Genomic DNA, 27872 nt, shown 5'->3' with positions numbered 1-27872 from the left:
TTTTTTTTTTTTTAACCGAAATGTGAGCCTAGCCCTGTGTCAGGCCCAGAGAGAACACTCAAATATTTGCTGCATTAAACTGGCAATGGAACAAACAATCTGCAATCTGTTCTCTTTAATTTTCCTCAGCAACAAAAATATATCTCCTGCAGGAAGATTATTTTGTGAAAACAAATTGGAATGCCTATTGTTAAAAGCCAAACTCATCTGGGGTCTCCTTTGCCAAAGCTGCCTTTCCCATCTGTTTGGAAATGCAAATGTATTCCGGTCTGGATTAACCTGCCAGATAAATTGAAGGAAGGATGTAGAGTCTTAGAACAATTATTTGGCAGAAATTGGCTTTCTAGGCATCTTACTTCAAAATCTGGGATTTCTCTGTTTGATCTCTTTGCCTGTGACTCAGAAACTAAACCCTTCTTGTTTTGTAAGCTTATGCAACAGGCAAAAATTATAAACAATTTGGAAAATGGTAGAATGTTCTATTTGTGAAAAGCCCTTACAAAATCACAGGATTTTATCTTGGGATATGAGTATCTCACTTAAAACTACTGAGCATTTTGAGACTTCCAGTTAAACCATGGTGAATCACAGTTGTATCCATTTTTTTTCCTCCTCCCTAGAATTCCACTAACATTTTAGTAATGGGATTTTTAAAGGAAAAACCACCAAGAATAAAGAGAATATTAAAAGAGACAGTTGAGAAAAGAAATCCAGAGGCTACAGCAAATCAGACAATATGGAGATGGGTGGAGCTGAGGATCTCGTTTGGTGGAGCACTGAAAGCTGGACTCTTAGTCTGTGGAAGTCGACAGCAAGTCAGTTTGTCTTGTAAACTCCAGAACATAAAAGAGCAAGATGCTGACTGACTGACGGCCCTCAGGGCAGGGGGACAGGTGCTAATCTGGCTTTTTCACTGGGGCTGGGTGGGATGGTAGAGGAGTCTCCTTTATAGCAGAATTTAGAGATCTTTTCTCTGAGGCTTCAGTGAGAGAAGCCTCTTCCTGCCTTTGGCTGGGGAATGAGACGGTGCCTAAGCTCAGCACTAAGAGGGTGAGGCTGGGGTTGAAAGCCCGGGCAGGGTTTGGAATTTTGTAACCAGAGCAGTTAGACCCCTAGGGCCCTTCCGGTTTAGCCCCTTCCTGACCCAAGGAACCAGAGAAGCCGGACTTGGGGGCATTGGGCCACCCCTGTGTGTGCTGGGGAGAGGGCTGTGCTGAGGCACCTACTTCAAACTAATTAGCAGACATCTGGGTCTGAGTGGGGTCCCCAGCATGGCTTCTGATCGCTGTCAGCTGAGCTTAGGCACCGTCTCATTCCCCAGCCAAAGGCAGGAAGAGGCTTCTCTCACTGACACCTCAGAAAAAAAAAAATCTCTAAATTCTGCTGTAAAGGAGACTCCTCTACCATCCCACCCAGCCCCAGTGAAAAAGCCAGATCAGCACCTGTCCCCTTGCCCTGAGGGCCGTCAGTCACTTGACAAGCCCCACTCACACACGCAGACATTCAGCACTTCAGACTTACACATTAGCAGAAAGCCACGCCACCAGAAATGTGAGGAGTCTGCTAACGTGAAAGAGAGTAAATGAAGAGAAAAGGGGTCTCTAATGAGAGAAACAAAGAGGAAAGGGGGTCTCTAGTGAAGCAGAGACAATGTGGGGAGGAGAAGGAAACTCTGTAAATCTCCTAAGCTTTCCGGAGCTGTGAGTGAAGATATAGTTACCGTATAACAGAGGGGATGCAAAAAAGAAGAACAATCAGAGAACAAGAAATAATCTGGGGAAATTAAAAATAGAACTAAGATAAAAATGTGAGTAGCTGCCCAATACATAGGAAAGATAAATATTCGAAGTGTTGGAGACCCTAAATACCCTGATTTGAACATTACACAGTGTATGTAACAATATACCACTGTACCCCATAAATATGTACAAATATTATATATTAATAGAAAAATTCTGGCTAGGCCTGGTGGCTCACACCTGTAATCCTAGCACTTTGGGAGGCCAAGGTGGGCGGATTGCCTGAGCCCAGGAGTTCAAGACCAGACTGAGTAACATGGTGAGACCCCATCTCCAAACAATAATAGTAATAATAATAACATCAATAACCAGGATAAAGTTGTAGAAATCTCCCAGAAACCAAAACAAAAAGAAATGAAAATAGAAAAAGGAAATATAAAAAAATTAGAATGTTCAACCTCCGGCTATCTAATGACACTTTTAGAGAGAGCTCACAGAAGAAAAATTGAGGAGAAATAGTTTGCAGAGAATCTAAGCAGTTTCTCAGAAGTGAAACGTAAGCATAGCACTGTCAATTTTGTTTAAAAAAGAAAGAAAACCCCATACTATGGCACATCACCATGAAATTACCAAAAAGTGGAGATAAACAGATGATCCTTGGATGGTTCTGGTGGAATAAAACTGACCTCATCTACGGAACAGGAAATCAGAATGGCTTTGAACACCTTAAGCCACACTGGAAGCTAGAAGACAAAGGAGAAACGCCTTCCAAACCTGAGGGGAAATTATTTCCAACTAAGAATCTCACACATGGCCGGGGTATTATCAGAGGTAAAGGTAGAATAAGGGCATTTTTACTCATGTAAGGACTCAGAAAAATTTCTCTCCCATCCACTGTTACTTAGAAAGCTACCAAAGGAGATGTTTCAGCAAAACAAGGAAGTAAACCAAGAAGACAAGGGATCCCAGAAACAGGGGGACCTCTAAAGGATAAGTCCCAGAATGACAGTCAAGAAGAGAACCATGACAAGCACTGGACCTAGAGAGCAGCCGGTCCAAACTGGGGCAGGAAGGTGGAGAGCTCACAGACCAAGGTCCCAGGCAGGATAAGAGAGAACCAACATGCTTGAGAGAGCAGAAAATACTATTGTTACGTAGTTTAGTAGACATGTTAAAATGTTTGGAAGAAATTAATGGGTGATTCCCAGAAAACAAGACATAAAAGTCAGTCAATTAACTTTAGGCTACAAGCAAGGAGGCATGGTCGTAGTACATTACTTGGCTCAATGGTAAACACTATTTGACAATCAAAACATTATAAATTTTGACTATTGATTTACCTAAAAATTGATATAAATATAATGGTGAAATGGGTGGAGAGAAAAGGAGTAGGAACTAAGTCCTTACCAATCGTGGCAGGGCAGTTGATAGGTGTCAAAATGATGAATCAAGAAATAGCATTATGACCATATTATTTAGAAATAATGATACTATGGGAAACAGCTACAAGAGTTGAGCATGTTCACTACCGGGAAGTTGAAAGATAGGGATAGAGAGAGGTGAGGAAAGAGTTGCCTTTTTATCAGTAGAGCACTTTTTTTTTTTGGAGACAGATTCTCCCTCTGTCACCCAGGCTGGAGTGCGGTGGTGCAGTCTCGACTCACTGCAACCCCCGCCTCCTAGTTTCAAGCAAATCTCATGCCTCCGCTTTCTAAGTAGCTGGGACTACAGGCATGCACTACTACGCCCACCACAGCCAGCTAATTTTCGTATTTTTGGTAGAGACAGGGTTTTGCCATGTTGGCTGGGCTGGTCTCGAACTCTTAACCTCAAGTGATCCCCCCACCTTGGCCTCCCAAAGTGCTGGGGTTACAGGCATGAGCCACCGAGCCTGGCTATTAGAGCACTTTTAACTTAAATAATATGTACTTGTGGGGGCCAGGCACAGTGGCTTGCACCTGTAATCCTAGCACTTTGGGAGGCTGAGCTGGGAGGATTGCTTGAGTCCAGGAGTTCAAGACCAGTCTGGGCAACATAGTGAGACCCTGTCTCTACAAAAAATACAATTAGCTGGGCTTGGTGGCACACATCTGTGGTTTCAGCTACTTGGGAGGCCGAGGTGTGAAGATTGCTTCGGCCCAGGAGGTAGAAGTTGCAGTGAGCTGAGATCATGCCATTGCACTCCTGCCTGGATGACAGAATGAGACCCTGTCTCAAAAAACAAAACAAAAAAAAAGAATATATACATGGACTAAAGTTAAATAAAAATAACTAGTCATGGTGGGCATATTTCTTTAAAAAGCAGATTTTCTGGTGCTTTGGAAGTGGTAGCAGAACAGCATTAGGAGGCCCGATTCCTGGTCCTGGGCTGTGGTTAACATTGGGTGGGCCTGTGGCCTCCCTCTCAGCTTCCTCATCTGTCACATGAGTGGGCGGGGCTAGAAGCCTCAGATCATTAACCAAGTATGTTTGGCTTTGGTTTAAAAAAAGTTGCGAGTACAAAAATTTAACTTGGATGATGTTTGAAAGTCCATTCGCCTGCCTCACCCACAACCTCACCCTCTCAATCAGGAAAGCGGGCCCCAAGCCAGGGTTGCCAGAAGTAGCAAAACTGAATTAAGTTAAAAAATTTTAAAAACAGCACACCCAGATAAACTGGAGTTTCAGATAAACAGCACATGTTTTTAGTATAAAAATGAGTTATATGTTGTTATCTGAAAGTCTGATTTAACTGGGCTTAGCAGTCCTTCTCCTTCAGTTGTCAGATCCTGGTCACGGGAGACAGCTTATTGGGCAAGGAGTTGGTGCCTTAGTCAAAGATCCGTGGACAGGTTGGAGCCAGTGGCCTAGGAAGGGGTCAGGCGTAAGAACTCTGCCAAAGGGGGCTCTTTCTACTGTGTGGTGTCACACCCATCCAATCCAGTCCTCCCTCTCTCAGCATTTTAGGGGAGAAGCGCTAGAGAATGGACCCAAAACAGATAGACAAACTGAGTTGCAAGAAGGCCATGGTCTGCTTAGGAGTGGGTCTCCTCACTAGCTAGGCTGGGAACTTCTGAGGGCAGGAGCCCTGCCTAGTTCATGGTGGGGTACCCACTGTGATGCCCGGCACGGTGTGGGTCGAATGAACCCGTGAACAGTACTCGGCTCTGTCCTTGCCATCTGCTACATGAGAGAGATTTTATTCCATGGCTAGGCAGATGCATGGTGCAGATGGGAGGAGAGCTGTTATTTGCAGGATTACTGAACATTTACTGTCATCTGGGCTCTGTGCTAAGTGCTTGCGTGCATTCTCCAGTTTAAGCCCCGCAATGACCCTGTGAGGGAGAGTGGTCCCCCTTATCCGCAGTTTCGCTTTCCGTGATTTCAGTTCCCCATGGTCTGAAAATGCGTGAGAACAGTTCTGTAAGATATTTGAAGAGAAACCACATTAACATAATGTTTACTGTAGTATGTTGTTCTAATTGCTCCTTTTGATTGTTACTGTCAATCTCCGTGTCTCATTTATGAATTAAGTTTTATCATAGGTAAGTACATATAGGAAAAACATAACGTTCACAGGGCTCAGTCTCTGTGGTTTCAGGTACCCACTGGCAGTCTCAGAACATGTCCCCTGAGAATAAGTGGGGACTACTGTACTTATTACCCTCATGTTACAGATGAGAAAAATGCAAAACTCAGAGTGTTCACAGAAGACGCTTAAGGCCACACAGCTTGTGGGGGATTGGTGGAGGGGGTGTTTACTAGGATTGGAACCCAGGTCTGTGGCTCCAAAGCTGGTTCTTTCTCCATGGACTCCGCTGCCATGTGCTAGACAGGGGAGTCACATGGGATAGTGCCTCACAGGCTGTGAAGAATGGAGCCGCTGTGCAGTCTGTGTCTCTGCTATAACCCCAGTTCTTACTGTGTTTCCAGGAAATTAGTTACTTCCAGTTCCCTGGAGAGCTCCTGATGAGGATGCTGAAGATGATGATCCTGCCACTGGTGATCTCCAGGTGAGAGTGGGGCTTTGGCCAGGCGGTCTGGAATGAGGGGGGATAGGATGGCTTCTGCTCCTGCTGTGGGTGGCTGGACAGCAACCACAGGTCCCGGGAGGAGTGTGACTGTGGGACCATTAGGGGCAGTGCCGTGGGATGCTGGCTTCTGAGTCATTCAGTTGTTGGTCCCATCCAGTAGAATTTTTAGTGGACAAAACAGGTGATTTGGAGTGATAGGACATGACCTGACTCCAAGATAGCTGAAGGCCAGAAAGCTCAGAGATGGCTTCCCAGAGGAGGGGCTGTTCATTGTGACACAGCAAGGCCTGAGAAAAGAGAACTAACTCTGATGACACTCCAGTGATCATATCCTGACTCGGCTGTGTACTGTATTGGCTGTGTAACCTTGGACACATTATCTCACTTCTCTAAGCCTCAGTCTCCTCATCTGTAAAATGGGGATAACAACACCTACTTCAAAGGGTTGTCATGAAGACTACATTCTTGTGTATGCTGAGCACTCAGGAGGTTGCGTCTTGGGGACAAGGGAGGGATGGCAGGAGATGAATTTGGAGAGTGAGCTCTTGCCCAATCATGAAAGACCTTGAACACCAGGCTGGAGAATTCAGGCCTCACCCAGTAGGGTGGGGACTGTGGAACTCCTGGGAGACCACTTGGTCCCTTTCATGGATGTGCTAGGTGACCTTGAGCAACCCTATCCCTGTCCAGGTCTCAAATTTTCCAGATGTATAGTGAGTGGCTGCTCCAGGTGGTGTCTAAGAGCCTTGTGCTCTGAGGCCATGACAAATCTTCATCTTCCAGGACTCCCCTGCAGAGAGGAAATTGGACAAGCCTCTGCGTGAGCTCTGCCTCCTGGCCTCCCTGCTGCTGAGCAGTGAGCCAGCTCCTCGGCCCTCTCCCCTTTGTGAAGTAGAGATAATCCCCAGGCCAAGGGCACTTTGCTTTCTGCACAGAGGCTCTTGCAAGCAGCATCTAAATCTCTCAGGGCTCAGCCTTCAAGGCTCTGCTGAAATGCTACCTCCCTCAGGAAGTATTCCCTGACTGCTCAACTCACTCTAGTTACTGTCTCCTCTTTCTGCATCTTTTGAGTCATTCACTGAACCGGTGAATCTGTCAGGATCAGCAGTCCTCTACGTTGCTGAATCTGTATGACACGTCCAGTTCTTCAACACAGCCTCTCGCCCTCGTGAAACCCCCTTCCCTGTGGACTCACACTCTTCTGATGTTTTGCCTGCTCTCTGCCCCTCCGTCCTGGTCTCTCTCCTTCTACTCAACCTCCAGATGTTGCAGTTTCTCCAGCCTTTTCTCATCTAATCTCATAGCTTTAATAGACCACCTACAAGCCCAGCGCTCCCAGATGGAAATCTTCCCAGACCTCTCCTCTAAGCTCCACACTTCATTAACCAATGGCCTATTTGACATCTCCACTTGGATGCTTCACAAACACTTCAAGTTTTGTTTTGTTTTGTTTGAGACAGGGTCTTGCTCTGTCGCCCAGGCTGGAGTGCATAGGCACAATCTCAGCTTACTGCAGCCTCGACTTCCCAAGTTCAAGTGATCCTCCCACCTCAGCCCCCCAAGTAGCTGGGACCACAGGTGCGCCACCAAACCTGGTTATTTTTTGTGAGAGGCGGGGTCTCACTATGTTGCCCAGGCTAGTCTCAAACTCCTGAGCTCAAGACATCTACCCGCCTTGGCCTCCCAAAGTGCTGGGATTACAAGCATGAGCCACTGCACCCGGCTCAAGTTACCAACTTGAAGTTTTACGCAGCAAATTGCCTCCTTTTCCTGTTTTCTTCTTGTCTGCAAATGGCGTCTCCATCACCCAGGTCTTCCATCAGGCCTGTCGTTGGCTATTCCCTTTCTCTCAACCCCACAGCCTCGTCTGCAAGGCCAGCAGATTTTGCCTCATGTCAAAGGTAGCTTCCTCCCCACCCTACAGGCCCAGGAACTCTTTACTCACGTCTGGATTCCACAGCAACCTCACGTGGTCTCCTCACCTCACTTCTTTTCTCCTCACCCCACCGGCATCCATTCCACCCACTGGCCAGAAGGATCTCAAGAAAAGTGGTAGGGCCCTGCCCCTCATTTACCTTCAACGGCTTCCATGACATGGAGGATCAACCTGCAGACCGTTAGCCTGGTCTAGGAGGCCCTGCGTGGTCGGCCCTGCTCACCCACCTCATCCCGTGTTGCACCCTTCCATCCCACCAGCTTCGAGCTCCTTGAGCCGACCAAGTCCTCTCCTCCTCAGGGCCTCCACACGCGCTGTTCCTTCTGCTGGAAAGCACTTCCCCAACAACTGATGTCTCTTCTTCCTCCTCTTTCTTTCCATCTCAACTTGCACATCCTCTTCTTAGGAAGGCCTCCCCATCGGCCCCTTCACGCCACCCTGGCTCTCCCTCACTGTGCCCTGTTCCCTTCTGGCCACAGCACGTATCACATGTTGTCATTCCACATGCATTCACTTGTCGCTTACTTCTTTATCTTCCACTGCTGTAAGCTTTGCTAAGTTAACGACACTATTCTGTCTAGATTCAACTCTGGGTTGTCAGCACCTAGCCAAGCACCTGGCATGTAGTAGGTGCTCATGAATACTGGTCAAGTGAATTAATGAATGAATCCAGCAATCATGCATTGTGCTTTCTGGACACTTGGCCCTGTGCTGGGTGCGGCAGACACAGAGATGATGGAGAGACTGTCTCTGCCCTTGAGGTGTTCACTGACTGCTGGGCAACTGATAGGAGAACAGTCACTGCAGAGCTGCTTGAGTGCACTGGTTGGGGAAGCTGGGACCCTGGGCAGGCGGCTCTGTCCACCCTTTCCTGCTGACTGTCCTTACTCCCCAGGGGCACTGTCCCTCTCTCAGAACAGAGGCTCCTCAGAGGCCGCTGTGTGGACCCTGGAGTCACACAGCCTGGCCTTGCTATGTATTAGCTGTGTGGCCTTGGACAAGTCACTCAAAACAAAACAAAAAAAATCCTGTTCCAAAGTCAGAGGCCTGGGTCCTCGACCCACCTCCACCACAAGCAATCATGTGATCTGGGGTGAGGCCCCCAACACTGGGCCTCTTTACCCAGAAACAAAGGCCCGCCCAGCTCTCCACCTTCTGGCTCTCAAACGCCTGGTCTCCCTCCACCAGACCCAGTGTTCTCTTGGCTGGAAATGGCATGTGGTATGAACTTGAGAAAAGCCAGGACGTGTTCACACATTTCATATGTTTATTATAGAGTTTGGACTGGCGCAGAGCAACCGTGTCGCTGAGAAATGGAAGTGCTTTAACATTTTCCTACAAAGGGAGAATTAAACCTTCATGGGGGAAAATGATGCATTTCTGAGCCCTAAAGCCCTGGTTCCTGAACCCTCCCTCCTTCGGCCTCAAACTGGCCTATTATCCATGCATCTGTCCATCCATGCTGTCCCCCGAGCTCTTGCTCCTGGCCAACCCAGGGCTGGGCGTCCCTGCCCTCGAGGAACAGCCACTCTGGTGCGAGATTGTTACTCAGGGCAGAGAAAAATCACCAGAGCTGCTTGGAAAAATTCAGACGTCAGGCCTGACCCTGGGCTGACTGAACCAGAAGCCCAAGGGGTCCAAGCAGGGGTTTGCTTTCAGAGCTGGAAAGTGTTCTGAGGATTTTAAACCACCTGATTGTTCTGGCTCCACAATCAGACCTTCTGGCTCCGCAGCGCAGGAGCCCAGGAGGAGGCTGTGGCACTCCCATCTCCAGGGGCTCCACGCTGTGACCCAGGAAGGCAAGGGTTTTCTGCAGTGCGTCCTGGCTACAGGGCAATTGGGTGAACGGTCTGGGGAGGTTATATTTGAGCTCACCTGTTTCCAGTTCCAACCATCTACAGGTCTGGGCCTTGAAGCCTGGCTCCCATGACATCTGTTCCCACCTACTCTCCAGGACAAACAGCCACTTTTTCCCCACGCCAAGCCCTGGAACCAGGCTGGTCACCCATTAGTCCCACAGCTTGCCACGGGGTTCTGTCTCCACACTCCTGCTCCTGCCCAGCCCCTGCCATGCACGCCCTCTTTTAATTAAAGTCTCACTCTGAATTCAAGACGTAGCTCAAGGTTCTGTGTGGGAAGTCCCTCCACCTCCCCATTTGTTGGTAAAATGGATGGTGACCTGTCTCCAATGCTGACGCCGTGTGTGAGCTACATGAGCTGAGTGTCCTTAGCACAGTGAACCCGTGGTCACAGCTGGCGTGCCACACAATGGGGGACAGACATCTTTTAGTCCAATAGTGACATCTATGTGAGCAAACAAACTAGCATCCCTAGCCGGAAGAGCCCTTCATCTCACTGAACAAGAAGTGCCCCTGCCGAAGGGTGGGGCCGGTGACATGGCCCCTCCGTGGCCTGGGTCGTGTGCATCTTGGTTTTTGTCTGAGACACTGGGAGGGGATCGGGTCACCGGCCCCCTTGTCTTTCACACTGACCTCTGCCCCATGCCCAGTGTCACAGCTTCATTCAGAGGCTGGAGATCTAAACAAGGAGCAGAGGGAGGTGGTGGAGTGCGAAGAAGTGTGGGTGGCTGCAAGGGTGGACGTGAGGGCTGAAAGGCCCCTGGGCTGCCACGGAAGGCCACCTGCTGGGAGAGAGACAGTCACAGACACACCTTGCTCCAGAGAAAGGAGGCCCAGTGGGAGGGCAGCGGGGCCAGAGGGGTGGAGCTGGGTTCAGTCACTCTTACCACAACCTGGCATCTTCCAGCTGTGGGCTCTCTTTTTTCCAGAACTTTTCCAACCCAGCCCCTGGCCTAAGTACCTCCTCAGACACGTGCGCCTCAGTCCAGCTGAGTGCAGCTCATGCTTGACCAGGGGTGGCTGCATCTGTCACAATGTGGCGGGGGAGCAGGCAGCACAGGCGGGGGCGGCTGAAATCTGCAAAGGGTACAGGGCAGGAACAGGGCTCTGGAGTCACTCTCTAGACATGCAAACGTAAACAAGCCTTTTAGCATCTAAGCCTCAGTGTCCTTATCTATAAAGTGGGAAGAATACCTCCCACATGGGGTTATTACGAAAAGTGAATAAGAGAATGTGCTTAAAGACCCAGCACGGCTCCTGGTACACTATGGATGTCCCATGTTTTTGTTGGTTATTTGTTTTGTTTTGTTTTGCTTTTGAGACAGAGTCTGTAGCCTAGGCTGGAGTGCAGGGGCGTGATCTCAACTAACTGCAACCTCCACCTCCTGGGTTCAAGCAATTCTCCTGCCTCAGCCTCCCAAGTAGCTGGGATTACAGACACCTGCCACCATGCCTGACTATTTTTTGTATTCTTAGTAGAGATGGGGTTTTGCCATGTTGACCAGGCTGGTCTTGAACTCCAGACCTCAGGTCATCCACCCACCCTGACCTCCCAAAGTGCTAAGATTACATGCGTGAGCCACCATGCCCGGCAGATGTCCCATGTTTTTCTAATTTGTTAAAGCATCACCAGGCTCCTCAGTGTCATGAATGCTCCCCCAGCCCATGGCCACCTCTGTCCCTGCTCTCAGCAGGCAGCCCCTTGGATGGCCTCTTCAGTCTTCATGGTTCTAATTAGTACCTGCAGCTCACCTGTCCCCTGCCCTGGAAAGCCTCCCTTGACTGAGGCACTCTTGGGTGCTCCCTCAACACCCATGCCGACTGTGCAGCACACCCCGCTCCACCTGAGTCGTGCACACCTGCATGTCCACAGGGCCTCCGCAGGGGCCCGGGCCCACCTCTCCAAGATGCACTCACTTGGTGCCCAGAGCCATTCCTTGTGCCATGACAGTCAAAGCCTCCTTATCTTTCATGAATTCCTATTCTTCTTCTTTTTTTTTAATTGAGATGGGGTCTCTCTCTGTCCCTCAGGCTGAAGTACAGTGGCATGATCACAACTCGCTGTAACTTTGAACTCCTGGGCTCAAGCAATCCTCCCAACTCAGCCTCCTGAGTAGCTGGGACTACAAGCACACACCACCATGCCCAGCTAATTTTTTAAGTTTTTGGTAGAAATGGGGATCTCACTATGTTGCCAAGGCTTGTCTCGAATACCTAGGCTGGAGGAATACCCTGCCTTGGCCTCTCAAAGTGCTGAAATTACAGGCGTGAGCCACCACACCCAGCCGAATTCCTAGTCTTATGCCTCTTGCTTTCCTCTACCCTTCACTCCTACAGCCAAGCAGCCTTCACATCACTTCCCATTCTCACCAGCATTCCTTGCTTCCAGTAGTGCCTTCAGCTATCTCCTGGCTCTGTGTGTGTGTGTGTGTGTGTGTGTCTGTGTGTCTGTGTGTCTGTGTGTATTCGTTATCCATTGCTGTGTAACCAATTATCACAAACTTAGTGATATAAACACCAATGGTTGCCTCAGTCCCTGGGCCAGCAGTCCGGGTGGACTTGGCTGAGCCCTCTGCTCAGCGTCTCAGGCTGCAATAGAGGTGTCCGCTGGGCTCCATTCTCATCCAGAGGCCCAACCAGGGAGAATCCGCCTGCATGCTCCCTCAGGTCTGGACAGAAGTGATTCCCTGTGGCTGCTGCCTGGGGGCCCAGCATTGACAGCTGTGCAGTGGAGCCACTGAGGTCCTAGAGGCTGCCTGCAGCTCCTGGCCCTGCTGGCCATCTCCACAGGTGGCTCACAGCGTAGCACTGTAGGTCATCAAGGCCAGAGGAGGCACTGTTCTCGCCAGTCTTCTGAGTCAAAGTCTTCTACCACATAATCGCAGGGAGACATCCACAACCCTGTCATGTCATGTTCTTGTAGAAGTCACAGGCACTGCCACCCTGGGGGAGGAGGATAAACCAGGGCTTGGGTGGCCAGGGTCGCCTGAGGGCGTGTCCACCTCCTTCTCTCTCCCTGCACCTTCCTTCTCTCTTCCTCTGCCCCCAGAGCAGCCGGAGATCTTTTGGAAGTCACTTCTGCTCACCTTTCTCCCTGGCGCCAGCTTGGGTTGGGTGGGGCCACTGCTCAGTTTCTGTCCAAGAAGCACATCAAGCAATTTCTTCTGAACAAGGACTGCTCCCTTACTGTAAAAATAGTCCTGAAGAATAGAACTCTCCCCCTTTCATCTGATTTCGCATTGCCCAGTACAGGGCCTGCTACTGCGGGTGCCTGATCAATACGTTTTCAATAAATAAGCAGCAGCAGAGGGCAGCGGCAGCAGAGTTCAGGGAAAGCCTCAGCACCAGCATTCCAATGGGCCCTGGAGGACAGTTAGGAGCTGAACTTTAAAGATGTTTCTGTGTTTAAAACATTAGATAAAGCCCTGGCAACATAGTGAGACCCCATCTCTATGAACAAACAAACAAACTTGTAAAATTAGCCAGACATGGTGGTGGGCACCTGTAGTCCCAGCTATTTGGAAGGCTGAGGTGGGAGGATCACTTGAGCCCAGAAGGTTGAGGCTGCAGTGTGCCATGTTCATGCCACTGCACTCCAGTCTGGGCAACAGAGCAAGACCTTGTCTCAGAAAAAAAAAATTAGATAAGCAAATTACAAACGTTTTGGACAATCATCCTGCCACTTCACATTGCTAATTCTGCCACCATTATTTCTTCTCTATAAGGTTTGTTCTTATTCTTACTGGTGAATTCGCCAGGTGCAGGGTGTGGTCTTTGACTGATGGGATCAGAAGCCCAACTGTCTGGGCCCCAGAGCTGGTTGGGCCTGTCCTCCGGTGCGAGCAAGGAGTGACCACATATGCCACATACCAACGTATTCATTCCCAGAGATCAGGACACTTGCCAGGAAGGACAGTCATCGGCAGGCTCTGGCCAGAGCATCTCTGTGGGCTCACTATGCAGGGAACCCACTGGTTAAATCTGCTTGCTGGGGGGTCCAGTTAGTTATTTAATTGTATAACCAGTGTAACTCCAGGTTTGCCATTTTCAGTTTATTTTAGCCTCCCCCTGGCACCTGCCGCCTTATAGTGGAGTCCCATCATATGTACATTTAACTTAAGTGAATTCAATTACATGTGCTAATTGAAAAAGGGAGAAAATCATTTAAATTAGGAGACTCCCCCTTCCAAGGGCTCTGCCCCAGGTGAGGGCAGAGAGAGGAGGGCCTGAATTGCCTCACTGGCCTCAGTACCCAGGTACCTCCCGAACAGTGAGCACCTCCCTGAAGCCAGGGAGTTTCCAGGGCCTGCAGAGGGGTTGGTGTTTTAGATCACAGCCTCTAAGTGTAGGCTGACGGTCTCAGCTGGTGTTTGCTTAAAGAAACAGCAGCCCACTCCAAGGCTGGAAGGGAAACTGTCTTGAATGAACTTATGCAAAACTATACCTCCTGGACGCTATGAGCAACTTAAGACATTTTCAAGGGCAAAATTAATTATACTTGGTTTTTGCTTTATTGACTTGAAACTGAATACACTGAATATGGCCCTGCTCCCCTGTACAAGCAGGAAGCCCAGTGTCTCCCTCTGGAGGCCTCCACCCATGGCCACTGTCAGCTTATTTCATTCAGTGGAAGTTTCTGGTGTAAACAGGACTGGAACCTGGGGTCCTGCCACTAGCCCTGCTGCTCTGTTCCCTCCACATGGTGGCCCTGTGGAACGCAGGTCCCACGTGGTCTGGTGGAAGTCTGCACACTGCCCCTTGCAGGTGTACAACCCTGCTCAGGCCACAGGGATGCCTCCAGACCCCTAGTCACTCCAGAGTGCTTGATAATTGTTCCTAAAGCAGTGTCTGTCAGGTCCTGAGATCAGCTCCCTGGGAGTTGAGCCCCAATTCCCTTTTCCCTCCTGCTGGGTTCATTTTGGGGGCCTTGAATGCCAGGCAATGTCGACTGGGGGACTCTAGCGTACCCTGGTGCTAACTTCAAATCACAGTGAGCCAGGGTCCAGGTCTTAGTCTCTTTCCTCTCAGAAGGCCCTGATCCTCTGATGTAAACTGGCACTGTTTTCCATAATTCTGCAGATCTCAAGCCACAACAGTGCCTCCCTTTCCCTGACAATGCTGCCTTCTCACCCGACTTTTGCTGCTCAAAAGATTCTTTTACAAATATAATTTCCTACAAGGGGACTTGCTCTGTCCACCCGTGAACAGAGAAGCCTTGGACAAAATTTAGAAAATTCTGCCTCACATTACATTAGCATAGGAACACATCGTCTGGACAGGACCTGCGTCAGGGCCCCTCTCTCACTGGTTTGCCCTTCTCAGCTCTCTTCCGTGAGCTGCCACCGTTCACTAACACCGTGTCAATTACACCTTTATTTAGAAAAGTCAAGCCTTCAGGGCCTGGGAGCCTTCCTTTCCCATTCTCCTCCAGCAGGCCATTTGTTACTACCCCAGTCCTTTTTGCTTTTAATTTATAGGGTAACCCAAAAAGTCTCTTCCACAGAAATAAATCTGTAGCCTGCTTGCTTTGTTTTTCCCACCACATGATGTCATGAGAATTTCCACGCTGCACCCTCACCTTGATGATCCTGTTTTCCTGTCCCACTCGGGAGGCCCAGAGTTTGCAAAGCCCTTTTCCTGTCACGAGGCACTTGGGAGGTTGCTAGACTCTTGGGGGAGCTGCTCTGTCCCAGGACTCTGGCCTCATCTCGAGTTCACCTCAGCCTCAGCCATAAAATAGGCACAATGCTGTCTGCTAATTTACAAAGCACGTCCTGGCAGGTGGTGTGTGTGTGTGTGGTAGGGGGTGGGGAGGTGGCGGCCCAGTATGACCCCACTCTACTGAGGCTAGAGTTTGCACCTACTGTGTGTGTGTGTGTCTATGTTTGGCACAGTATGACCCCACTCCACTGAGGCTAGAGTTTGCACCTAACCTTGGGAGGTCAACTGAGCCTTGTTTTCACACATCCCCAGACAAACTTGACACAAGGAACCAGGGGTAGGTCAGACCAGCATCTGGATCCAGCTAGAGCCTCCAATTCTCCACTTGCTTTTTGCCAAATGCTTCTCTCCCCTCATTCTTCAGTTTCTTAAACCAGGCGTCGTTCAAGGCAAACTGAATCCATGTGTTTGTGATTCACTAGGGCTGCGCATGGTAGAGCGTTCTGTGAGCTCCACATCACAGCAGAGACATCCAAGTGTGGGTGTGGGTTTGTCTGTGAAGCTGTATTGTGTGTGTGTGTGTTGTATTGTGTGTGTGTTGTATTATGTATGCATTGTTTTTCTTTCTATTTTTTGTAAGAACTTTAAACTGATTTTTCTTAGGCTCGGGAAATCATGTTTGGCCAAGGAAACTCAACACTCCTTTCTCCCCCTTCCTGAGGAACTCTAGTTTGGCAGAAAATTCCCAGACACCCACATTCTAACTTATTGGAAATGGGCCTAGGCCAAGCAGCCGTCAAAGTCTGGTTTGGGAGCCAGAGCGCAGGGGGCAGCTGCCCGGGCTCCCCGGGACAGGCCGTGAGAGGAGGCGGAGGAGCGGGTGGCCAGAGAGCCAAACCGGCACAGCCTGCGCTTCGGTCGGACGCTGCCCTCGGAGTCACGGGGCAGCCACAGCTCACCGAGCTCCACAGAACCTTCTGGTGGGAGCCTGGGACCTGCCTTTGGCCCTCCTGCCCAGTCAGATGACTTGCCTTACTCATCTCGAGGGGAGACGTGGCCCGCTGTGGGCTGCGGGTGGGGTCAGACCTCCAGCCTGGTGACTCCGAAAAACTCCCAGGCTTTATCCTGCACCACAGACTTCCATGCTCTTGCTCCCTTCCAGTTGGAGAATTCCCACTCAGCCTTAGAGGCTCCGTCCAGCTGTGCCCTCCTCTGGGAGGCCCAGCCCGATGCCCGGGGGGCTGGCCCTGCTCTGGCCGCTCAGTCGCAGCCACCCCTACCCCTGGGGTTGGTGTTGCTCCGTGAAGAGCACAGACCCACCTCATTCACTCCTGAGCCCACGGCGCCCAGAGCCAGTGTGCAACACCAGGCAGGGTGAGCACGTATCTCACAGCCTGGTGGGCGAGGTTTTGAAAAGTGCTGCCGCCCTCAGGACGGCCCAGCCTGCGCTCTGTGCGGGGCAGACGCCAGGGGCCCGCAGATGCAGGGAGGGGAGACAGGAGACCTGAGTTCCCGTGCACACAGATCTCTCCTTCCCCGGGGAGCGGGGTTTCTAACCGAGACCGGGAGGCAGTCACAACCCACCTGACAGGTGTGCCGAGGAAGTATTACTGCTGGCAGGGACTACAGGCCGAAGTGGAGCGAGGGAGTGGTGGTCAGCAGGAGACCTCGGCCCCTGACTCCTCACGGTCTTTGCCACGTGGGCAAGGAAGGGGGAGGGGGTTCACCTCAGTGGAGTTGGGAACTGGCCCTGGCCTGACTATATTAGGGAATGCAGCCTTCCTGGTGGGGAACGGTAGAAAATAGCCGAGAATGGCCGAGAATGACCGAGAATGGCCGAGAATGACTGAGAATGACCGAAAATGGTTGCGACTGGACGAGAATGGCCGAGAATGGCCAAGAATGGTTGAGAAAGGCTCAGAATGACCGAGAACGACCAATGGTCATGAATGACCGAGAATGATCAAGAATGATCAAGAATGGTGGGCCGGATGTGGTGGCTCATGCCTGTAATCCCAGCACTTTGGGAGGCCGAGGCAGGTGGATCACAAGGTCAAGAGATTGAGACCATCCTGGTCAACATGGTGAAACTCCATCTCTACTAAAAATACAAAAAATTAGCTGGGCATGGTGGCGCGTGCCTGTAATCCCAGCTACTCAGGAGGCTGAGGCAGGAGAATTGCCTGAACCCAGGAGGCGAAGGTTGCGGTGAGCTGAGATCGCGCCATTACACTCCAGCCTGGGTAACGAGCGAAACTCCATCTCAAAAAAAAAAAAAAAAAGAATGACTGAAAATAGTCAAGAATGACCGAGAATGGCTGAGAATAGATGAGAATGGAGAATAGATGAGAATGGCTGAGAATGGACGAGAATGACTGAGAATGGCCGAGAATGGCGGGGAGTCAGAAGTGAGCTCTGAGGGCTGCAGCTGTGGCTCCTCCAGCTTTTGCTTTTGATCGAGTTCAGGCTTGTCATTCGCATAGGTCCCAGTGGAGCGCCCTCTTGGCACCCAGGCCTGGGAAAGAGGGACTTTCAGAGGGCAGCAGGGCGTGCCAGGGTAGCAGCACCCACCGCGCACACTCTGAGCCCTGCACTCTCTCCCACCTTCCCCCACGGAAATAAAGGTGAAGGCGAAGAGGTTTGGTCCTTGTGGCTCCAGAGTGCAGGCTGGGCCCAGTGTGGCCCAGTGCTTTTCCCCAGAGGTGGAGTTCATTGTGACACCACGAAGGACTTTCTAGTAAGCATCACCAGCTCATAGTGGGGGCTGACTCAGAAGGTAGTGAGTTTTCTGTCCTCTGAGGTATGCAAGCAGAAGTGGTGGAGAAATTTCTGCCCTTGGGAGGAGTGGTGAGACCAGATGGCCCAGACTTTAGCTGAGTGGGAGTCTGGGCATGATGCCTCAGGCCTCAAGAGGAGTCGGCTTGAGTGTGGGGCTCTGGCAGAGCCATCTGGGAAGCATGACTCGGAGCTGGCACTAACAGGCACAGCTGCCGGCTGCTGAGCCTGCCTTCTGCTCAGGGGAAAGGAAGGGTAAGCCATGATGCTCAGATGGGCTGAAGTGACCCCTCTCGCCTGCAGACCCCCAAAGCCTCCTTCCTACAGCCTGTCTGGTGGACTTCCTGCAGCTGTATCCCAGGGCCAGCTTGGGAGAGCCTCTGTGGCTGGGTCAGCTGAGGCCAGACCCAAGGACTTGGCTGCAGAGCTTGGGGCTCCTCACTGTCCCTCAGGTCCTCCCAGTGCCAGGAGGTTGTGACTGGATGCTGTCATGCTAGCAGACCAGAGCTTGAACCCACTTACCGTGTGACTTTAGTAAGTTGCTTGCACACCTCCAGTGACTGGGAGGTCACCGCTTCTCAAGGTGGTTCCTGCCGGGGCAGGATAGCTCTGCCAGAAAGTGATTCCTGGTGCTGAGCCAAAAGCCCCAGGGCTTTTCTCATCATCCCCAGCATTCCCAGGTCTGCTCTGCTCCGGACCACACAGCACCTGCCCCTCAGCCCCCCTGCTGCTCCCCCCAGCCAGGCACGTGCCTCTGTCACCTGCTACCTACCCCAGCTGCTCTCCACAGGACACCCCCCATTTCCCAATGAGTCAGGGCAGTCTTCTGGAGTCAGGGCAGTCTTCAGGGCTTCTGGAGCCACAGGCGGGGGGCCCACCAGCCATTTGGCAGCCCTGCGTCCCAGGTGACTAACCAGCTGGCAGCAAACAAAACCCAAAGTCCCCTCCCCACGTGTGCAGCTACGGCTCAGCCTCCCCCTCCCACCCCGGTGTTTGTGTACTCCGAACCGTGCAAGCCAAGTACAGCCCAACACGTGTCTGTGTTCAGTCTCATTGTGTCAGAATTGGCCCGTGGTCCCAGCCTGCTGGGGTCTGCCTGGATTCCCAACTCTCTTATCCAACACATTAACTGTTCCTCCCCAGCTTCCTGTCGTCTACAAATCTGCTCCACATGCTGTCGGGCGCCTTGGCCAAGCCATTGATTAAAATAACCAGAAAGGAGAGGGCCGAAAGCACAGCTCTGAATCCCACCTCTAGACAGCCTCTCTACTGCCTGGGACAGTCATTCAGCTCCTTGTTGCCTGACCAAACCCTCATCTGTTCCCAGATTTCTGGTGCCAACTGTCTCGATGTCACACACAGTGCCACGGGCATTCCCCTAAGCCCAGCAGGGGGACCAAGGCTGGTACTGGTGATCTGTTCTCAGGAAACTTTCAATGGCTGCTCAGTCACCGGGGCACGCAAGCTGTCCTTTTCAAGTCTGATCTAGAATGTCACCCTGGTTCAGCATCACACACATCAGCAACCCTGCACCCAGGCCGACACCAGGCCTTGGGTTCTGAGGATCTAGAACTAAACTGGACTTAGCTCTGCGTTGGAGGAGTTCCTGTCTGCTGGGGCAGGTGGTGGTCACAGACAGACGGTGATGACAGAGGAAATACTAACAATTGAAACGCAGTACGTGCTTGTCACATGCCAGGTGCCACTCCAAACCAAGATTCGGCCTCACAACAAATCGGCATCATCCCCACTCATCTTCAGTGGAAACTGAGGCACACCAAGGCTCAGTCATGTGCCCAAGGGCTCCCAGCTAGTGAGGGATGCCTACGGGAGCTTCCTTGCCTCACCTAGGGACTCAGGGAGGCCTTCAGAGGGAGGTGGTGGCTGAGTGGAGACTTCAGAGCTGAGCAGTGTCCAGAGGACAGGAAAGGAGAAGCAGGCGGGGACTGGGCTCCCGGCACTCCCTGCCAGCCCGTCTGTGCCAGGCACTGGGTCAGGCCCTGGGGATTTGGGTTGAGCCCACTGGCAGGGTGCCCCATAACAAACTGGAGAAAGCACAGGGTGCCCTAGGGAAGTGGGAGAGATGGCTGCAGTCAGGGAAGGCTTCCCAGAGGCAGTGAGGTCTAAGCTGACCCAGGGTTGGGGACATTGGGCTGGGGTAGGGGAAGGGATGGTGGATGGAGAGTACCAGGCAGGAGGAACGTCCAGTGCAAAGGTACTTCCAGGAGCAGCGTGGACTGGGCAAGGAGGAGGGCGGCCCGGCCACAGTGGACCCAGGGCAGGGAAGGAGGTGGGATGGTTGCGGAGGACAATATGGAGTCAATGGAGGACTTAAAGCTGGGAGAGGGGCGCCCCACAGCTGGGCAGCCTGCAGGCTCTCTCGGCTCTCTCTGAACTTCGACTTTCCCTTCATGGGGCAGGGAGTGGCTTCTAATCTCTCACCTTTGTAACCAGCACTTGGCAAATGGCAGAGCTGCCCAGTGCCTCCCAGTGCGAGATGGGGTCAGGAGTCCCACCTCAGGGGTTAGTGCGAGAACCAGGAGAAGGTCAGTCAGCAGTCTTTTCCTCCCTCTATGGGGAGCCTGGCAGCCACTACCTCCCTTCCCCCACCCCTGCAAGTGGAACAATTACTAGATTGAGACAGGCTGGGCCTCCCCACTGCCTCTGCTGGTTAATGTCTCTAATCACCGCAATCTCTTGATCCGCAATCCCTGGGCTCTGAGTGGTGGCCAGATGGCTTGGGAGGGAGCTCCAGGCCTCCAGACTCACAGAGGCTCTTCCCTGGGGCCCTCAAACACCACAGGTGCTCCTGGGATCACCCAGCCAAGCTTGGAGTGGGAGAGAGGTGGTTGCCTATTCTCCCCTCACCATAAATCACAGAGCCAGAAGGAATGTTTGAAGTCATCCTCATGGAACCTCCCACTCTATCTGGAAGCCTCCATCTAGCATCTCGACAGGTGGCCATCCAGGATCCACTTGGATGCCGCCAATGATGGGAAACTCACCACCACAAATCTGAGGCCCGTTACCACGGGCAGGCTGTGAACTCCAAGATTGAACTGAAAAGGCTTTACATGGACTGGATCACCTTAAAATCATAGCCAGCTGGGAAGGATGGCTCAATTGGGCAACATCAAGAGATCCCATCTCTACTAAAAAATTTTTAAACAATTAGCCAGGCATGGTGTTGAGTGCCTGTAGTCTCAGCTACTTGGGAGGCTTAGGTGGGAGAATCATTTGAGCCTAGGAGGTCAAGCCTGCAGTGAGCAGTGATCGTGCCCCTGAGCCCCAGCCTGGGCAACAGAGTGAAACCCTGTCTCAAACAAGTAATAAAAAATAAACTCACAGCCCAAACCAGATCCTTTCCCCCACCGGAGTTAAACCAGGTCTGTACCCCAGAGAGGCACTGTGGGAGCAGGGAACCCACAAGGTTCTGAATCGGAAATCCCTGTTCCAATCTTGATGCTATGATTCACCAGCTGGGGGGCCTGGCCAGTTGCCTCCACTGCCCCGTGCTCCATTTTCCCTGCCTATAACTCAGATCTGTGGTATTGAGCTGTCCAATACAACAGCCACGAGCCAGAGGAGGGTGACTGAGACTCGAGATGTGGGCAGTGCAGCTGAGGAGCTCAACTTTTAATTTTATTTAATTAATTTAAGTTAAAATTTAAAACCTGAAGCAGCATACTTTTTTTTTTTTTGAGACAGAGTTTCAGTCTTGTCACCCAGGCTGGAGTGCAGTGGTGCGGTCTTGGCTCACTGCAACCTCTGCCTCCCAGGTTCAATCGATTCTCCTGCCTCAGCCTCCCAAGTAGCTGGAATTACAGGCATGTGCCACCACACCCTGCTAGTTTTTAGTATTTTTAGTAGAGATGGGGTTTCACCATGTTGTACAGACTAATGTCGAACTCCTGACCTCAGGTGATCCGCCCACCTTGGCCTCCCAAAGTGCTGGGATTCAGGTGTGTATTTGTTAAATACACATGCCACTATGACCATTTAGACTCCAGCCATGAGACTGTTTGCTCACGCATGTCTGTTTCCGTCTCTGCCATGGCCTTGGCAGGCTGCGGGGAAGGCAGCTTTGGAAGGTCATTGCTTCTGCCCTCTCTTCATTCCTTCTTGTGCACTGCTTTCTCCTTTGCGGTTAAGACGCCATGAGCAGGTGGATTCCACGCTGCAGGCATGAAATAAAAGCTTTGCAAAGGCAAAAAAAAAAAAAAAGCCACTGCACATGGCCTAAAAATTTTTATACTGATACACATCGAAATGATAATATTTGGGATAAACTGGGTTAAATAAAGTACTAAACTTAATTTCACCAAAAAACTAATTTTACCTGTTTGTTTTTAATTTTTTAATGTGACTACTAGAAAATTCTAAATTGTAAATGTGGCTTGCAGTGGAAGTCCACAGTGCTGCACTCAGAAGGTTGTTTAAAGATCCAGTGAGCTGGGTGTTCAGGTGTCTGGGGAACAGTAAAATCCCAGAGAGATGATGGCTTCTGAGGCTACCAGGTCCTCCAGGAGCTGTGTTCTCCAACACACAGGAAGACAGGCTCAATCTAGAAAGAACAGACAATGTGAAGGACTGTTATAAACAAAACAGAGCCGGGCACAGTGGCTCATGCTTGTAATCCCAGCACTTTGGGAGGCCTAGGCAGGCAGATCACCTGAGGTCGGGAGTTCGAGACTAGCCTGACCAACATGGAGAAACCCTGTTTTTACTAAAAATACAAAATTAGCCGGGTGTGGTGGCACATGCCTGTAATCCCAGCTACTCGGGAGGCTGAAGCAGGAGAATTGCTTGAACCTGGGAGGTTCAGGTTGCGGTGAGCTGATCACACCATTGCACTCCAGCCTGGGCAACAAGAGTAAAACTCCGTCTCAAAAAAAATTACCCATAACACCCAAAGATAACTGTTAAACTTCCTATATATAGAGTTTGCTTGCTTTTTGTGCCTATCTGTGTGACTTGGTCTCCCGACCACCACTGGGCCCCAGCTGTAAGTTCTCATAAAAGTCACTTTAACAGCTTGGCCCTGAAGCGTGGGACCTCCAGGAGCCCCAGCAGGGAGGAACCCCTCAGAAAGCCAAAGGGCAAGGCCTTACACCTCCTTTCTGTGCCTGTGAGCTCCGTGTGGAAGCCATGCCCTCTGCATAACCAGCTCCCATTCTTCTCGGCCTCCGCCTTCCCCTGCGGTGGCCCTGACACTCCAGGGAGGCTGGCCTGCACTGCCAGCTGTCACCAGCAGTTCCCTTGCTCGAGTCTCCCTTCCGCCATCTGCGGGGAGGGAGGGAGGAGGCTCCAGCACAGGACAACCTGGGTCCCAGGATTCTCTCCTGTTTGTCCATGGGTGCTCTCCTGTACAGAGCCGACGGGGGCCCCGGAGTGGGGTCAGGGTCCTTCTCGCTCTTTCTAGAATCTACACTCCCTCCCACATCTCAGTCTGCCCCTGCTTTGGCGCCACCCTGATGTTAGGCCTCTTCTTCCCCAGGGGAGCCTTCTTAGGGGGCTTTATCCTTTTCTGAAATCCGGTCTTCATGCGCACCCCACTCCACGCAGTCCCTCAGACACTTCAGTGTGCCTCGACCATAGATCCAGAGTGGGCCTCCATCCCAGGAGAGGCCAGGGCTCACTGCAGGGATGCAAACCATCTGGCAACTTGCTTTTCCATTAGCATTGAATTAGGAACATCTTTCCAGGAACGCGATCACTCCTGATGCCTGCTCTGCCATCCCTTTCTATCTAAACTACATTGGTGATTTCTTAGGTTGGCCCCGGGTTTTTTATCTTACAAATACCACTTCAGTGACCCACCCAGGACACTGTATTTACTTTTATCTTCTCAAATCTAAGGAATAGTTAGTTTTCCATTCTAGATATCCAGCAAATTCTGCTGCCTGAGTTGTGCTAAAGCGCCCCTAGGCCCGGTGGCTCCCCAGTCCCCCTGACCTGGCACTGAAGGCCACCCTACTCCTGAACTCAGTCTATCTTCTCTATCCCTTCTATCACCAATCTATCACCAATTCACAGACATTACCTGAACCCTGACCATATTGAACACACGGTGTACTCACACTTTCCAGCCTCCCTTCTGCCTTCTGCTGTCACGCTGCTGGACATGTCTGCCCCATCTCCAAATCCTCTCTCATTTCCAAGAGCCAGCTCAAATGCCACCTCCGCCAGGGAGCCCTTCCTGACTTTCCTAGCTACAAGTGACTCCCCCTTCTCTGAATAAAGACAGCATTTCCTTGTCCCCCCTTCCCTTGGGGTCCTGATGCTCCCACCTAGTCCAGGGGCCACTTGAGTACGCTTGTGGCCCAGCACCCTTTCCGTCTCCCTCCCCACCCCCTGGCAGACTAGGAGCTCCTTGATATCAGGGACAGGTTCTGCTTTCTTCCTCTAGGCACAGGGCATGGCACGGAGTGAGCATTTGCGAAAGGTTTGAACACACATGAATGAAGGAGGACAGGCCTGGAGTCAGGCCCTAAGTTCTGGTCCAGCCGGGCACTGCTGTCCTGTGTGACCTCAGGCAGGGCCTGTTCTTGGGGGGTATGGCCTTCCTGTGGCCTGAGGCGGCTGGACCCCACTGTGGGGGGTTCTGTGGCTGTGGGAGGACTGTTTGGCCCTGGGCCGATGTGACGGCCCTGCCTGGAATCATCTCTGTCTTGGATAATGATTGCAGGGCAGCCCCCATTTCCTCTGGCTGCACAATCCCATTATGAGCCCTTCAGGATTTATGTCTAAGACCCACCCTAAGCCCATCACTAACATATGGCATCCTGGCAGATGAGGATGAACAGAGATTGTAAACACTCATTCATTCATTCATTCATTCACTCCTTCACTCAGCTGACTGCTACCAAACTGTGAACCCAGCATTGAATCAGAACCTGGCCCAACCCTGGAGGTGCTTCCAGTAAAGAGTCTGCAGTCCAGTGAGGTGGGGACAGGGACAACGGGAGGCACAGGGACTGTGGCATGAGAGAAGGAGGCTTCACTCAGCCTGGTGGTCAGAGAAGGCTTCCTGGAGGAGGGGACGCTCAAACTGTGTCTTACCAGAAGAGTAAGCCATTGTGCCAGGGAGCAGGCAGGGCAGGGCCCTCACAGGCGGTGGCTTCCACCGGGGAAGGGGGCTGGTGTTAGAGCTCAGCCTGGGGCTGTATGCTGCTGGTCTAATGATAAGAGGAGCGTGGCTGGGGATTATCTGTTCTTGTTTACATGATTAAAACCAGACAAATACTTCTTTATCTGAAAAAATGAAAGGGCTTTGGGGAAAGATCCTTTTGGCAACAAAGCAAAGCACAGGCATTTCCTTAATTAATCTCTCACTCCCCCCACACCCCTCACCATCCCACACCCCCAACAACAGCTGCAAAAGGGGCGCTCTGGGCTTCCAGGGCTCCGGGGCTGACCTGCACTGGTGGGCAGAGAACCCAGGCCAGGGTGGCCAGGGAGGGGGAGAAGCTGAGAGGAGAGAGACCCACAAGCCCTCTCAACACAGCCTCCCATGATGGAGAGTCTGGGCCCAGGTGTGAACCCAAGATGGCCTCATTTTACAGATGGAGATCCTGAGGCCCAAAGATGGGGGAGTGACTTGCTTGCCTGAGGTCACGCAGCCGGTTGGCAGAGCTGGGACCCAGGTCACCAGCCCACAGCCCAGTGCTGTCACTCACTCCCTCAAGAGCTCATACGGGAGCCTGCAGGAACCACCTGCAGTATCATCTGCTAGGAGCTCACAGGGAAGTCAGACCCATCCCTCCTCTCACTGACAGACAGGCAGGGTCCTGATGGAGCAGCCAGGGGCTGTGGGAACCCTGGAATGGGCTCCTCATGCTGGGGGAAAAGCAGGTACACCCCAGAGGTGGCCCAAGCTTGGTCCTGCCTAGTGGGCAAGGGTCAGGGGAGTGAAGGAAGCTTCTGAGAGGACACCAAGCATGGGAAACGGTAGGCACAGAGGCCTCAAGGTACAGATCCCACCCGCCTAAACCACCCCCACCCGCCTCTGTGCCCTGGGGCATGGGGAGAGGGCAGAGCAGAAGGAGAGGCTGAAAGAGGTCTGGATTATTGGGGGAACGGGGTTCCCTGGAGCACTGTAAGGCAGCTGGGCATGGCCAGGAGGGGCTGAGTGAGCTCTGAGTGCCTGGCCAGACCCTGGCCTCCCCACCACAGCCCCTGACCCCCTCACTCTCCCAGCTTGATGTCCGGCCTCGCCTCCCTGGACCCCAAGACCTCCAGCCGCCTGGGCATCCTCACCGTGGCATACTACCTGTGGACCACCTTCATGGCCGTCGTCGTGGGCATCTTCATGGTCTCCGTCATCCACCCTGGCAGCGCGGCCCAGAAGGAGACTGCGGAGCAGAGCGGGAAGCCCGTCATGAGCTCGGCTGATGCCCTGCTGGACCTCATCCGGTAATGATCGCCACCAACACCCTGCTCGGGAACGCCAGGCCCAAGCCTGCCCTGCCAGGGCCCCCAGAGGCCAGGATGGGGTGTGGGGATGGGGATGCTCAGTTCTGCTCTTGATAACTCCTAGTGATGAGCGAGGCAGATACAGAGGCCATGATCACCCTGGTGGGTTGAGCTTCTCTGGGCTGCCTGCCGGACTCACGCTGCATTGTCTACCCCACCAGGCTGGAAACAACTTGTGGGCTTGCAGGGTCTGTGCCTCTCTGCCTGTGGCTGGGTGCGGAGCAGGCATCTGTGAGCATTTGCTGGTGCCCAGCCTGTAGGGTGGGAGACCGGTGGTTATTGGCCCCCCCACCCTTTCTTTATTGGTCCTCTTTTTACAGATGAGGAAATGGGGCTCAAAAAGGTGCTGTGACTTTTCCAGAGTCACCAGTAGGTAGGTAGTGGAGATACAATTCAACCTAGGCCTGTCTGACTCCAAGGACAGTGTCCTTTGCCCTGCAGTGCACGCCCTAGCCACGGCAGTACTGTTGACCTTGCTTCTCAGACGCAGGCTCCCTCTCCAGGGAAGCACTGCACACCCAGAGGCACAGCCACCTCTCACTTCCTTTCCTCGGGTTCCCTGCAGGCCACCCCCGTTCCTCTCCTTCCTGCATTCACCCCTCACCAGTGTGAGCTCTGTGCCAGGCCCTGGACCCAGGGACTCGGAGCCAGCCCTGACCCTGGAAGAGCGGTCAGGGTCTCGCAAAAAAGACCCGCTAGTAGACAGGGACAACGTAGGGGCCCGGGGCTGCAACGGGGAAGCTGGGGCTGCCGGTGGAAGCAGGAGCCACTGCCCTTCTAAGGGAGGGGAAGGCGGGGAGGGCAGGCCTGGGGCGACAGAGCGGCGGGAAGGTCCTGAGCTGCAGGGAACCATGTCAGGAAGAAGCCATAGCCCTTCTGCATGAGAGAGCAGAAGGGGCGAGAGGTGGGCAGAAACTCCACTGGAGAATTCAGGTGGGGACGGATCTCAAAGGGCACCGTGAACCAGGCCAAAAGGCCACAGGAAATGGGTTTTGAACAGAGGAGCAGCATAATCCAATTCTGAGGGCTCACTCTGGTCAGGGGTCAGTGTTGGGGGGAGGTTGGAGGGGAAGGCAGAGCCAGGGACAGGGCCAAGTGGTGGCCCTGAGGATGAGAGAGGGGACAGATGGCAGGGCTGTTCAGGAGGGCGCCTTGGCAGAAGGTAGGCGAGACGGAGGTGGAGTGTGCTGATCACCCAGCGTGAAGGTTCCGGCCCACGCATGCAGGTGGTTGGTGGTCACCAGCAGTGGATGGTCCGGAGTAGGCACAGGCCTCTCAGGGGAGATGTCCACTCATGGTTGACCAGAGGATGTGAGTCTCATGGGGGAATCTAAGCTGGAGATGGAGGTTTGGAAATCACCAGGGAGATGTGTTAGGTGCAACCCTGGTGTCAGAGGGGCTCTGGCAGGACAGG

The 27872-nt window shown here is 52.2% G+C and overlaps 1 protein-coding gene across 7 annotated transcripts in view; it reads left to right on the top strand.

The window, feature by feature from the left end:
* The window catches only part of SLC1A7 (solute carrier family 1 member 7), a 51400-nt gene that overhangs the window by 2045 nt on the left and 21483 nt on the right, over positions 1-27872 (top strand). For 5 of the 7 annotated variants that reach the window (XR_001104605.3, XM_012434869.3, XM_012434870.3 and 2 more), the window contains exons 2-3: positions 5652-5731; positions 26183-26398. Coding sequence is in view for 6 of the 7 variants with exons in the window: in XM_012434869.3 (XP_012290292.1) it covers positions 5652-5731; positions 26183-26398 (296 nt within the window). In the remaining variant the exon portion in view is untranslated. The remainder of the gene's footprint in view (positions 1-5651; positions 5732-26182; positions 26399-27872) is intronic. The other 2 variants (XM_012434871.3, XM_012434873.3) reach the window with 1 other exon arrangement.

This window comes from Aotus nancymaae, unplaced genomic scaffold (genome assembly GCF_030222135.1).
Source record: "Aotus nancymaae isolate 86718 unplaced genomic scaffold, 86718_ANA_hifiasm-v0.15.2.pri h1tg000007l, whole genome shotgun sequence".
Classification (NCBI taxonomy): Eukaryota; Metazoa; Chordata; class Mammalia; order Primates; family Aotidae; genus Aotus; species Aotus nancymaae.
This window is presented reverse-complemented; position numbering and strand designations above follow the sequence as displayed.